Here is a 14329-nt window from a genome sequence, read left to right on the forward strand (position 1 = left end):
CGTAGGGGTAGGCAGACTGAGCGTCGCTTGGGGGCGGCAGTTACTTGAAGGGCGGCAAATCGAGGAAAATCATTTGGAATATATAAACATATCTACGTAAACTTAGTTATAATGAAAAAATCTAATTAAATTTTCAATTTAATTCTTAATTTATTAATTTGACAAACTACCGTCGATAGCCGCCGATAGCAGCCTTGTTTATAGAATATAATATGCGCAGGAGCCAATGACATATTAATATAAATGTCATTGGCAGGAGCAATCGACGCAGATGAAAGGAGGGACGATCGTGGTAAACGATCGTGTGAGAATATCCCAATATAATTTGAGCTGGAGAGTGGTTTTCTCAAAATAAAACATCTTATTAACAATCGAAACTTCAACCTAGTAGATAGTTTAGTAGTTAGATAGTTAGTTTTAAAAAAAATAATTAAACCTTAAACACTGGACAAAACGGGTGACGGCCAAAAACACAGTCCAAGTGTGACTTCAGTGTTGCATTTTGTAAGATACGTACAAATGTATTCCATGGTGAAATGTTCAACGAAGAACTCGTCATTTGATAAAATGTTATACGAACTCACCTACTGTGGCGCACGAATAAGTGTCCCACGATGAACTGCGTACATACAACTTACATGTAATCCTTTTTGCTTATTTTTTTTTTCCATCATGTCCGATCCTGATAGGATCATATGGGCCTCCACAGAGTGGAGGTTTGTATTGACAGATTTTGTTTTTTTACGAGAAATGGATGTCAGCCACTTGCTCAACCTATTAGATCCATACCCTGACACACACAAATTGAAAAACAATATGTGTACTTGCCAGATCCAGGATTCGAACCTGGGACCCACATAGCTTAGAGCAAAAATGACTAATTAGGACATCCACTCTTCAAGCTCTAAAGTATAAGTGGTCGTTTTAGAAGTAGGTATTTTGAAAACCATATGACATTGGACTCCCAAATTTTCAGCATTAACAAAACGTGAATAAACATTTAAATCTGCATACCTACTTAGCTCAAAAACGATAAAATGTGACTTCCGCACTTTCAGCTCTAAGGTACAGATATTACGTTCTCTTTTTACAACGTTTTATTAGCTCGTATTCTTGTTTGTCCGGTGGTTGTTTGTCCAGTACAAATCTTACAATCGATTTTTAACTAACTTCCCGACTAGCCAGACATTTGAAACTTTTGGATAATATCAGAACACGATGCCAATGCATTTTTTTTAACCATCTTTAAGCAGAATTGAATTAATTTTCAGTTAATTCTGTTTTGTATGGAAAGTTATTTCAGAAAAATCCGTAAAATGTAAAAGACTATTATTAGTTGCTAAGGGGGTGGTCCTAGCAACTAAATTATTAAAGTATACGTGCGTTACTATAGAAATCAAAATGACATTTCAGTATTCTATATTTTTTTGTTTTTTATTTACTTCATTTCAAGTACAAGTTTGAGCATATTGAGCATAATAATTCAACAGAAAATTTAAAAACGTTGTATATAGAAAGTTTTTTTTATCTTGTAATTATTATATTTTAATTTTTATTCCTTTATTACTTTCATTTTCTTTCTTCTTTATAATACCGTTTCATGTAATGTTGTGAACGTATTAAACTTATAATTTGAAATCTCCACAATATTTAAAATAAATAAGCTGAATTGAATAGATTTAAACAAGCTGGTGATGATACACTTAACAAGTCGTTATGTAACATGTTTTTTTTTTAATTTACAGAAATAGTTTTATCGCTAATTTTATTGACTACGAAAAGATAGTTACTAGTCAAAATCTGTACAGTATTTTATTATTGGGGGACAATAAACTGCGATAAGACTTTGATATCACGATGTTATTTTAGTATAAAAGGCGAGAAAATTATCAAATATTCACAGTTGAGTACTGCAAGCTTCGACCATGAAGTTCTTCGCCGTATTCTTTGTTGTGGCCCTGTTTGGCTTTGTGTCGGCAAATGTTTTGAAGACGGAAGAGAGCTACAAAACTGGTAAGAAAACAATTAATTATTATCCTATGTATTACAATATTAATACATTTTTTTTAATTTCCGCCCTGTACAGATAATTAAATTTAAACATAACGACTTTATAAATAAAAAAGGACGTAACCCTCAGTTTTTTTCAAAATAGTTTTTATTCAACGAATAATTCGCAATATTTGAGAATATAACACTCTTTATATCGAATATACATAATTTAAAAAGACCTACTAGATAAAATCTTTTTTTGAAATAAAAAAAAACAACTGAATTAGCGCAATGTGCTTTTATTTGTTATATGAAATTCTTTTTTCAAATTGCGTTAATGTCGTCTATCGATTATTATGTCTTAAATCAAGGTATCAATAATTATTATTAAGTGTATTTTTATCAAATTTTTATCTTTTTCTAGAAGGTAAATTATACATTATATATACCTTACTTATATAGGGAAAAGGCTCTAAATTTCACGATTTTGAATTAATAATGCCATTCGATGTAGAAGGGTAACAAAAAAATACCCTGAAATTTCTTCAATGGGCCATAACATTGAATAAGCCTTTCTGATATTAATCATTAAGTCAGTTGTAAACGAGAATGCCTGTATTGATTATTTGCTAAACTATTAAATGTTATTATGCATTGCTAAGTTCATTTGAAATAAATAAAAAATAAACAAATTTACTTACATCAAGAAATTGAAATGAGAATTTGTGCAAAATTTCTAAGCGTCAATATCTTAGAACACAGTATTTTAAGTCGTTTATCTATAGAAGTAAGGTATAGATATATTAATTGAATAATAACGACGTTGTACATGACTAAATACACGTTGTGTCCAAATGATGTAAGCTGCAAATGCCAATTTATTTTCTAGATTTAGCTGGCATTTAAAAAAAAAAGAAGTGAAGTGAGAAAAATGACTTAATTTTTGTTGATTTTTCTACAATTAACTCAATAATTAATATCAGATTGGGGATATAAAAACCAAATTATTAATTAGCATGCACTTTGTAGTTACTAAATTTGATTTGTGTGGATTACGCCCTTTTTCCTTTCTAGAGTCGTTAATAATTAATTACATATTAATTGAAATATTCTTGGAAAAACGCAATATATATGTAATATATCTATACCTTACTTCTATAGAGAAACGACTTAAAATACTGTGTTCTACGATAATGAAGTTTAGAAATTTTGCACAAATTCTCAATTCAATTTTTTGATGTTTGAAGTAAATGTGTTTATTTTTTTATTAAGTTCAAATGAACTTAGCAATGCATAACAACATTTTATAGTTTAACAAATAATCAATCCAGACATTTTCGTTTATAATTGAATTAATGATTAATCTCAGAAAGGTTCATTCAATTTTATGACCCGTTGAAGAAATTTCAGGTTATTTTTTTTGTTACCCTTCTACATCGAATGGCATTATTAATTCAAAACCTTGAAATTTCGGTTTGTTTCTCTATGTAAGGTATCGATATATAATTTACCTACTAGAAAAAATCTAATTTTGATAAAAATATACTTAATAATTGATACCTTGATTTAAAACACTATAATCGATAGACATTATTAACGCAATTTGAAAAAAGAATAACAAATGAAATCACATTGGCGCAAATTCAATTGTATTTTTTTTTTTTAAAAAAAAAATATTTTTTAGTAGGTGTTTTTAAAATTATATGTTATATTCAATATACAAAGTGTTATATTCTCAAATATTGTTAATAATTATTCGTTGAATAAAATAAATGGTTTATATTGTATTTGTCAGAGCTTATGTCTTCAATGAACCATTTTTACCTATTTTAAATTGTTAGTATTTATATTAATAAGAATCTATTTTTATCAATTGAAATGTCTTTTTTAAACTGATGAAACTAGATATCAAAGTGATTAAATATTTTTGAATATTGTATTTTTTTAAATAACAATTATGATTATCTTTCCACCAATAATAAATTAACAGTGATTTTATACTTCAGTTTATACACATTTCATCCAATTTAAATTGTTAAAATAACGATAAAGAAATATTACTAAAACTATATAGTATTATGTTGCCTAATTCGACATTAATGTTTATAAATACCGTATTTCATTTTAAATAATGATTATAATAAATATTTTTTTATTTTTAAATAATAATTAAAAAATAAAATATGTACCTAAGCAATAATTTGTCTAACTTAACTTGACACCAGAGAGCGGAATATATTAATTGAGATAGAATTTACTTGGGAGAATTATATTTTATATTAGTATAATATAGATAATGTTAAATTTCATTACATAGTTATTATTTGATGTAGTTATTTCGGTTGTAAGAGATTATTAGAACTAACAATATTGCAATGACGAAGGGTGGAGGTAGGCTGTTAAGATCCGATATAAATAGTGAATACTGAAATTTACCAGTCACACATGTTTGTTGTAATTGAACTAAGACCACAATTATTTACAGATAATGTTGGTTAGTTTTTAAAATTCAATTAAAACCTGAGTAACTAAGCCATAATAGATAATAGTCAAAACATTTTCGTCTATCTATAAAGTAATATCTAAAACTGTGCCATTAAATCATACATAATTTTAGATGTTTAATACATAGAAGAATCATTTATGCAATATTGTTTGATTTAGACAGGGCTTAATGTTTTAAAAAACTAAATAAAACAAATTGTAATAATATGTATTCTTAATTCAACGATTACAAAGTATGACTGTAAAAGTTTGCACTATTTATCCTAAACTATTATGGTTTGGTTTAGGAAGAGCTTAATTGATTTTTAAAAACTAACCAGCACTATGTGCAATTTGTATTCTTAGTTCAATGAGAAAAAATGAGTCCCACTGAAACTTTAGTGGGCACCATTCATGTCGGATTTTAAAAGCCTACCTTTACCCTTCGCCACCGCAATATTTTCTCGATAGTTGGTCAACGATTAAAATATCTATTGACTAAAATACTTTCCGGACTATAATATTGTAGTATTGTAAAATATGTTTTAATTGGGAGGAATTTACTATGAACGTATGGAGAATTAATTGGGAAGTTCATTAAAAATTATTTGTGATTATTTATTATTGTAAGTAACGTGTTATTCATTTCTATAGATAATTTTATATTCTAATATATATAACTTTTTTTCTATTCCATTTGAGTCGTTTTTCTGCGACTCGGGTTTTGGCTTTCGGCATCTTCAGGCACTATTTTGTGTACTCACCAAGAGGTAAATACACATGGACTCACTATGTATTTACCTTTTGGTGAATACGCGTACTGCCTGAAGATGCCGAAAGGCGAAACCCGGGTCGCGAAAAACTTCTCAAGTGGAATAGTACAAAACTTAAATCCGTTAGAACTTAAATTCAAATTCTATCAAGTAACTTCGGTCGATAGTATTAATACGATAATTTTATATTAATAATGAATAGTGAATAGTATATCAAGTATGAATAAATTGTAATTTAAAAGTGTAGAAAAAATACTATAGTTCTGTAAATATCAACAAGGGTTCTGAAAAAAATGTCAAATGTTCTCAAAAGTATTAATAACTTAGGACAATATTTGAAATTATTAAGGTTTTGATGGAGCATTTTTAAAGTTAGATTTTAGAATTTTGACTAGTTAATTGCGTGATAGTTATTAAACAAAAGTTATTTTTATATATATAAAAAAAAAATTATAATTAAATTTATTTGAAAATTATAAAAAAAAAATGTTTCATTGTACCTATCAAGGAAACCAGTTGTATAGTGATTTTTAATTTTTCCTATTTATTTTTATGACATTATATTATATTATGACAGCTGGGTATAAGACATTACTGGAGATATTACAAAATACTGAAGGGGTTTCTCTAGACCAAAAGTATTTGAACTTTCTGATATTGTGCAATTGTTATATCTGAAATGTAATAGTGGGCAAGTAGATGACTTAAAAATCCCCCGCGCTTTTAAGTTTACTTTCTCTCACGCTCCTTTTATAAACCTCACCAAAATTTGACTTATTTTTTTAATTTGTAGCTGACAAAGAGTTCCTAGCCAAGCAGAAGAAGGTGTATGATTTGTTGAACCATGTATACCAACAAGACTTCAACGAAGAACAAGTGAAAATCGGAAAGGCATGGAGATGGGAAGAACACTCAGAGAGTTTCTCGGTAAGTTTTACCAATTTTTACATTAACAAATAATTGTTTTACACGCACATAATAATTAAACAGTTTTATTTTTTTAAAACTAATGTTTCCTGACTATTTATTACAGAAACCCGAAGTAGTCAAAGAATTCTTTAGATTCTACCAGAAAGGCTTACTTCCGAAATACAAGATCTTCACTTTGACATACGACCAGTACAGAGAAGAAGCCATCGCTCTCTTCCACATGTTCTATTATGCTAAGGATTTCGAAACCTTCTACAAGACCGCTGCCTGGGCCCGTGGACACGTGAACGAAGGTCTTTACGTCTACGCCCTTACCGTAGCCGTCATCCACCGTACCGACTGCCAAGGAATCGTCCTTCCCGCTCCCTACGAAATTTACCCCTTCTATTTCGTCAGCTCTGACGTTATGGATAAGGTGAATTACGTCAAGACCCAGGGATACCTGGTTGACAAGAAAATGGCTCAACATGAAGGAATCTTTGAAACCGACAAACATACATACACAATCCACAACAACTACAGCGTAGGTTATGATTACAACGACGCAGAACAAAAGCTGTCTTACTTCACCAACGATATCGGTCTGAACACATACTACTACTATTTCCACATCGATTATCCATTCTGGATGGGAGGTCAAGACTTCGGCCTTAGCAAGGATAGACGTGGAGAGCTGTACTATTATGTCCACCAACAGTTGATGGCTCGTTACTACCTCGAGAGATTGTCCAACGGACTCGGAGAAATCCCTACATTCTCATGGTACTTGCCAATCAAGACCGGTTTCAACCCCAACATGAAACACCACAATGGACATGCCATGCCAATGAGGACTCAAGACTTCGTTTTAGACAACGAATACAACGTTTACCACTTGCAAGAAGTTGATGATTATGAAAGGCGTATCCGTACAGCTATCAACCTTGGATTCATCACTTTGGTAAACATTTTTGTTATATTTAACTAGTTATCTAAAATATATGGGAATCATTTAAAATTTAGAAGAAAGTATAAGATCGTTAAAAATTAATTTAAATATTTTTATTTACAGTATGATGGCACAAAGCTTTCCCTGAAGAGCTACGAAGACATCGAATTCTTGGGTCGCTTCGTCCAAGGAAACAAGGACGTAGGAGACATCAAGTTCTACGACTACCTTTCCGTCATCTCCAAGTTTCTTTTGGGAGGGGCAATTAACACCCACAAAGAGTGAGTGATTTCTTTTACAACAATAATACATGCTAATGTAAATTAGACATCTAAAAAGATTTAAATTGAGGGACGATGACTGTCGTTCATGTGACTGCTACACACCTCAAACTCTGTGGCAAGTCATCAACGACTGCCTTATTCTAGAAAGGGAGCGATGGACTCTCAGGACTCTATGTAGACAGCATAAAGATGAAATTGACCTCCGAAAACTTTATGAAATACTATAAAAGAACAATATAACACTACACAAAATATTTAATTCTAGCTATAAAGAAAATTAAAGATATAAATCGAGGAACATTATTAACTACACATCACTGCAACTGACCCTCCCAACCACTTCGTTAAAAAAAGAAAAGACATTGTTATTTTTATATATAAAAAACATAAAATAGTTAATTTTTATTTTCGTTCAGTATTTAATAGACAGAATTTTTGAATGTAATTTTTTCTTATTAAAATTAATAATTATAAAATCGCACAAATCGCAGGTAAGCCAAAAATATAAGGTTTAGAGCAGTCACCCTAATTGTGCAAATATGTTAGGATCGAGTCTCACTTACCCTATTATTTTCCTAAGATATCAAAATTATGTATTTGCAATAAAAAATGTCATTGGATTTCTATAAATCATACATAATATATTTTTATTAAATAATACATGTAATATGATGTTAATATGTAATTTGAGCTAATATATTTATGTATTTATTTAAAGGGCCAACTATGTGCCATCAGCCATCGAGCAGTTCCAGACCACCATGCGTGATCCCATGTTCTACCAGCTGTACACACGCTTCATGAGGTACTTCTTCCACTTCAAGGATCATCTTCCATCTTACACCAAGAAGGATCTCTTCTTCGAAGGCGTCAAGGTCGACAATGTTGCATTTACTCCTCTTACCACATACATGGAACCATTCGACTTCGACATCACCAAAGGCTCCATCATGAACAAAGAAGAAATCGAAGCCAAGGAAGATAAATACATGTTCTACGCCCGCCAGTATCGTCTTAACCACAAGACATTCTCCGTCAACTTCGATGTCACCTCAGACAAAGAAAGCAAGGTGTCCATCAGGATGTTCTTAGGACCCAAATACGACAACTTTGGCCGCAAGATCAGCTTCGATGACAACAAGTACAACTTCTTCGAACTTGACCACTTTATCTACAACTTGAAGTCTGGAAAGAACGTCATCACTCGCAAGAACTTTGAGTTCTCTGATACAGTTACTGACAAAACCAACACTCGTTTCCTTTACGAGAAGGTCATGAATGGACTTTCTGGACAAGGAGAATTCCACATTGACCAAACCGAAGCTCACAACGGACGCCCACTCCGTCTTCTTTTACCCAAGGGAAGAATGGGAGGAATGAAGTTCCAAGTTTACGTCATCGTCACTCCCTTCCAAGAAGCCAAGGTGCCGTTTGGAACTGGATTCCCCTACCAATACACTTCCGGAATTGGAAGCGGAGCACGTTACTTGGAGGATAGGCCTTTCGGCTTCCCTCTGGATCGTCCTATTGATGAGACCCACTTCTTCTACCCCAACATGTACTTGACTGATGTCACCATCTACCATAGCCATGACTACATCAAGAACAATGCTGCTGGAGACCACACCGAGAAGCACTAGTTTCATAATATTATAATATGTAACTATCTCAATTTCATCCCCATATAATATGATTATATAGTGCTTGCATACATCCCTAAGCACTTTTAATTTGTGACCTGGCTATTCTCATATTTTATGATTGACGTTAATATTTAATAAAAAAAAAAAAAATTGCATAATTACATATGAGTCTTTTTCTGTTATAAATTGATACCTATTTTATGACCAAGAAAATTAACATTCTATAATAATAAATTGAATTATTATTTTATTATTCAAAAGTTTACATACACATGATGCAAGTAACTTCGTATATATGTAATACATAAATATATTCAAGAAAATGCACATAAGATATCATAATGGTGTATATTAAAAATTATTTTAGTATAAATTATAAGTTAGAAATACTCCTGATACCACATATAAATCATGATACTTACCTTCAACATAAATAATTTAAAAAAAATATCAGAGAAATATATAACTATTAGAAGAAAACTTTTTGAAAAAACTTAGCTTAATGTACGAACGTTGTACGTTGTAAACGTTGTAAATACTTAGCTTAATGGTAATCAGGACCTGTTCACTCCTCTTCAAATGCTTACTGCCAAAAGTTTCGAAACCATGCTATGGAGTAATTGTAATTTGATGTTTGAAATGCCCTCTAAAATCAGGCATAAAGCTATTTTTTTTGCGCTTTATGTGCATGTTCTATATATCGGATGACCTTGCATTTATTACCTAGCATACACACATATATATATATATACACATAATCCGTCATTAACTCACCACTGAACTTAACTAAACACTTAACTTCCAACTTTTAGCAGCAATCCCACGAATTTACTATTAGTAAATTTATAAAATAATAATTACAAGATAAAAAGAAATTTTTAAATACAATGTTTTTAAATTTTCTGTTAAATTATTATGCTCAATATGCTCAAACTTGTACTTGATGTGAAGTAAATAAAAAACAAACAAACAAACAAAAATATAGAATACTGAAATGTCATTTTGACATTTCATTTTGATTTCCATAGTAACGCACGTATATATTAATAATTTAGTTGCTAGGACCACCCCCTTAGCAACCAATAATAGTGTTTTACTTTTTACGGATTTTTCTGAAATAACTTTCCATACAAAACAGAATTAACTGAAATTGAATTTAATTCTGCTTAAAGATGGCTAAAAGTATTCAAAGAATGCATTGGCATAGTGTTCTGATATATTATGAAAGTTTCAAATGTCTAGCTAGTCTGGAAGTTTGTTAAAAATTGATTGCGAGATTTGTACTGGACAAACAACCACCGGACAAACGAGAATACGAGCTATTAAAAACGTTGTCAAATAGAATTATTTATTGAAGATAAGACATAATTGACATTATTATTTAATAAATTATTCAATGAAAATTTTGGTGGAATTGGATAATTATTATTATATTTTAGAAAATGAGTTTTTGAAATATTAATTCATAATTTTACAATATTTAAGTCAAGTCGATTTATGCATTAGTCAAATAATATATCTGAATTAACGCATAAGAATTGACAGATGGTAATAATATTTAATAGCCAGTGATATATGGTATTCATTGAATGAGCGTCAGTGCATAAACCGAGAGCAGTTATCAGAATGAATGAGAAGAGTATTCTTGATACCAGTGGCGAAGGCTCCATAGTAGGTGATTATTTAAAGCCTACCTTCTAATAAAAATAGATCTTCAAGTTAAATAATTTAATTTGAAAAATAAATAAATACACTGGAAATCCAAGATAATTGAGAGTCATCTATCGTCAGAATTTAGAAGTACATAGTTTTATTTTATATTTTAGTAAGGTTTATAACGATAACTTGCACCGTCTGGATTCAACTATATTATGAAATATTCAATGGGAATTTAATATGTGGTTTGTATGCGTTTTAGTCACGTGACGCCACTGACGCCAGTCACTGTCTGGCGTTTTATTCCGAAATCATAGGTTGTTTAGTGAGCGTTTACATCCGCAAAGGCACATTTATTCAAAATAATTATTAATAAGAAGATAATTTATTGGGATTCAATTACCTATAAATATTAATTGTTATTAAAAATATAAAATAATTTATCTCGCGATTTTTATTTATACCAACGTCTGTGTTTTAAATATATAAGTATTTTAAAATGTCTAGTTTTACGGGTTCATTTATAAATTGTTATGGAACATATTGTACACAACAACGGATATTTTCAAAGATGATAGGTAATATATTTTGAGCGTATGTTACGTTTATAAATGTTTAGGAATACACATAATTTAAAATAATTGCTTATTAAATTTATAAACTAATTATATCAAACTAATTGAATTGATTCATCGGTAGTAATATTGGGTTATCTTCTTATTTCCCGTTAATATATCTGACAAGCGTGGTTACTCTACAGCCTACCTCTTTCCAAATGTCACCCTTCGCCACTGCTTGACACATGTTTAAGTTTATCTCATATTCTTTGACACTCTAAATCGGTTGTATGGTACTCTACACTCGTTAGATATTTCAGTTCCCAATAATTCTGTGTTCTCTGTATTTAACAGAGTCAGAAACTGGTCTCGGCTCAATCCGCGAAAGAATGTCCCTGTCAGTAGGTAGGTAGATTGGAATCTAAATAATTTAAAACTGGTAGATGGACAGTGAGCATTTTAAAATGATGTCATCACATTAATACGATCTGTTGACTTCCTTTTAATTATATATTAATTATTGTTAACGGTACTATATGAAACTAACGTGATTGGCAATAGTACTTTTAACTGTCAATAGTGATCGATAGTAATATATTATTATGTTAATGAAATCTAGAATTCGAAATATGCAATATAAAAAACAGAAGAAATGGTACAATTTTATACCTAATCCCGTGGCTTAAGCTTCGGCCTATAACGTGGTGTGTCACAGGTTAGAAACCTCGGTCTAACAAGTACACAATTGTTTTTCAATTTGTGTATGTGTCAGAGTATGGACCTAATAGGTTGAGCAAGTGGCTGACATCCATTTCTCGTAAAACCAAAAAATCTGTTTATACAAACCTCTACTCCGTAGAGGCCCATCTGATCTTATTGGGATCGGACATGGTCGAATATAATATATAATAATAATTTTCTTAAATTATCTGTAACGCATAAGAGAAAACATGTGACAATGTACAAGGTTTGAGAATGTAAAGCTCTACATATTGGACATACATAACTTGAAAACACCTCAGATAATAATATAAACCTACTAAAAAAATCACATATATCGACAGTCAAAAATAAGCATTTCGTGTAGAACCTACTAGTTTAAATTATCGTAATTAAGTAGGAGGCTCGTAGCTTAATTGGTTAAAGCATATTGGCGCAATACCAGTGAATATACGGGTTCAAATCTCGTCGGACGTCGTATTTTTTTTTTTTTTTTAGTAGGTTATGTTCATGTTATGTACCTATATTCAATGTGAAAATGTATAATAAAAGGTGAGACAGGGAGAAGACATAATAATTTGAAAAATCTAAGGAATCATTTATTTTAATTGGGTCGCAAAAGAAAACGATACTCTCATAATAGTTTGACAGAGGCTTACATTGCGGTAATAGCTATCGAGTTATTAGAGTAAGGATAAAATTATTAATGTGTTATCCAAGATATTTAAGGGTAATTTTAATATTGATAGGGTGCTGTAACCTTCTGAAATATAAGCACTATGGGTAAGGAAAAACCACCAGTGCGTTGTTTACATTGTAAGTGTGCACCAGTGGCGAAGGGTGAAGATAGGCTGTTAAGATCCGACATAAATAGTGGACATTAAATATTGTCAGTCATACGTATTTATTTTTATTGGACTAAGAATACAATTTACAGATGTGTAGGCTAATTAAAACAAAAACAATTAAACCCTACTTTAACCAAACCACAATAGTTTTGGTATGCTTTGGGCGATCCGACAAAATTGTCGACACTCTTTCATGCAAACTATTTTTTTTTTCCGTAAAGAATACTCAGTAGGTACACAAGTTGTTTGTTAGTTTTTTTAAATTCATAAAGCCCTGCTTACCAAACCATAATAGATAAAAATATTATTCTATCTATAAATCATTCAAAATTATAGTATAAATTTAGATATTTTATAGGTAGACTACTATTTTACCACGTTTTTCTTAGCTCGTATTCTTGTTTGTCCGGTGGTTGTTCATCTAGCACAAATCTTGCGATCCATTTTTAACTAACTTCACAACTAGCTAGACATTTGACACTTTTAGAATATATCAGAACGCGATACCAATGCTTTTTTTAATACTATTAGCCATCTTTAAGTAGAATTGAATTCATTTTCAGTTAACACTCCCGTTGCCATGAAGAACTCGCACTTTATTTAGGCCCTTAAATCATGGATACCCCATTTATTATTATATACAAAAAAATCTACTTTTAGCTATTTGTAGATAAAATGCTTATGCGTAAAAATAAAAATGCACAAATAGTTTAATTGAATGTTTTCTATATAAAATTAATCATTTTCCAAAGTCTGATCGATATTTTGATAAGACAGTGATAGGGCTATGTAAAAAGATATACGTTAGAGAAACCCACATAATAATTTTGTAAAGTGAGACACTATTATAAAATGTTATTTGTTAGAACAGCGAGACCAATTTATGTGTTTGTTCAATTTAATTATATGACTGATGGCTCGTATAAATCCTCCCATAATATAACGAACCTTGAAATTTAAAATGTTCCGTGCATCTGACGATAAATGCCAAACTAACCCTTAATGTAATGTTATTAGTGTTTATTTTATCATGTTAACTTTGCTTCATATGACGTTTATTCCTAAACACTTTCCTTAAATTCCCGGTATCTCGGGCATGTCATAAAAACCTTTTTACCCAGATTTAGAAGAATACCAACCCTTATTACAAGGTCTGTAAAGTTTACATCAGTTTGTGGAACATGTGCATTTGAAAATATACCTACCTCGAGTGACCTGCACAAAAACGCACAGCAAGCGGTCGGTTTTCCTTTGTGCATATGAGTACTTGCATATTCTACCTCTATAATAAATTATATTGTAGTTATAAATTACTAATAATAACTTATGCCCGAAAAGAATATTATTTAGTCAGGACATGCATTTCAAATACAACTAGATATTCTTTTGTTTATGAAGTATGTAGGTATACAATAGTCGCAGAAAGTATTTTTAGTATTTTCAATAGTATAGTATACACGACATTCTCGTGGTACGAACCACTATGCTTTCTTTCAGTTGGTTACGTCTAATGA

General features: G+C 30.8%; 1 protein-coding gene across 1 annotated transcript; it reads left to right on the forward strand.

Annotated features, from left to right (window-relative positions):
* The first annotated feature begins 1899 nt into the window (after positions 1-1899).
* LOC147069215 (basic juvenile hormone-suppressible protein 2-like) lies at positions 1900-9370 on the forward strand. Its single transcript, XM_085951275.1, has 5 exons — positions 1900-2013; positions 6043-6176; positions 6283-7119; positions 7231-7388; positions 8110-9370. The coding sequence occupies exons 1-5, from the start codon at positions 1926-1928 to the stop codon at positions 9029-9031; spliced, it is 2139 nt and encodes a 712-aa protein (XP_085807401.1). The 5' UTR covers positions 1900-1925; the 3' UTR covers positions 9032-9370.
* The last annotated feature ends 4959 nt before the right edge of the window (positions 9371-14329 follow it).

This window comes from Rhyacophila brunnea, unplaced genomic scaffold, assembly GCF_057557595.1.
Source record: "Rhyacophila brunnea isolate RB1 unplaced genomic scaffold, BYU_Rbru_1.0 scaffold_24, whole genome shotgun sequence".
Lineage (NCBI taxonomy): Eukaryota > Metazoa > Arthropoda > Insecta > Trichoptera > Rhyacophilidae > Rhyacophila > Rhyacophila brunnea.

What these genes read in the sequence shown, in the direction of transcription:
- LOC147069215 (XM_085951275.1), top strand. Translation starts at nt 1,926, where the DNA reads ATGAAGTTCTTCGCCGTATTCTTTGTTGTGGCCCTGTTTGGCTTTGTG. An exon ending in AACACTCAGAGAGTTTCTCG is followed by an intron (nt 6,177 to 6,282) that starts GTAAGTTTTACC and finishes TATTTATTACAG; the next exon opens with AAACCCGAAGTAGTCAAAGA. An exon ending in GCAATTAACACCCACAAAGA is followed by an intron (nt 7,389 to 8,109) that starts GTGAGTGATTTC and finishes ATTTATTTAAAG; the next exon opens with GGCCAACTATGTGCCATCAG.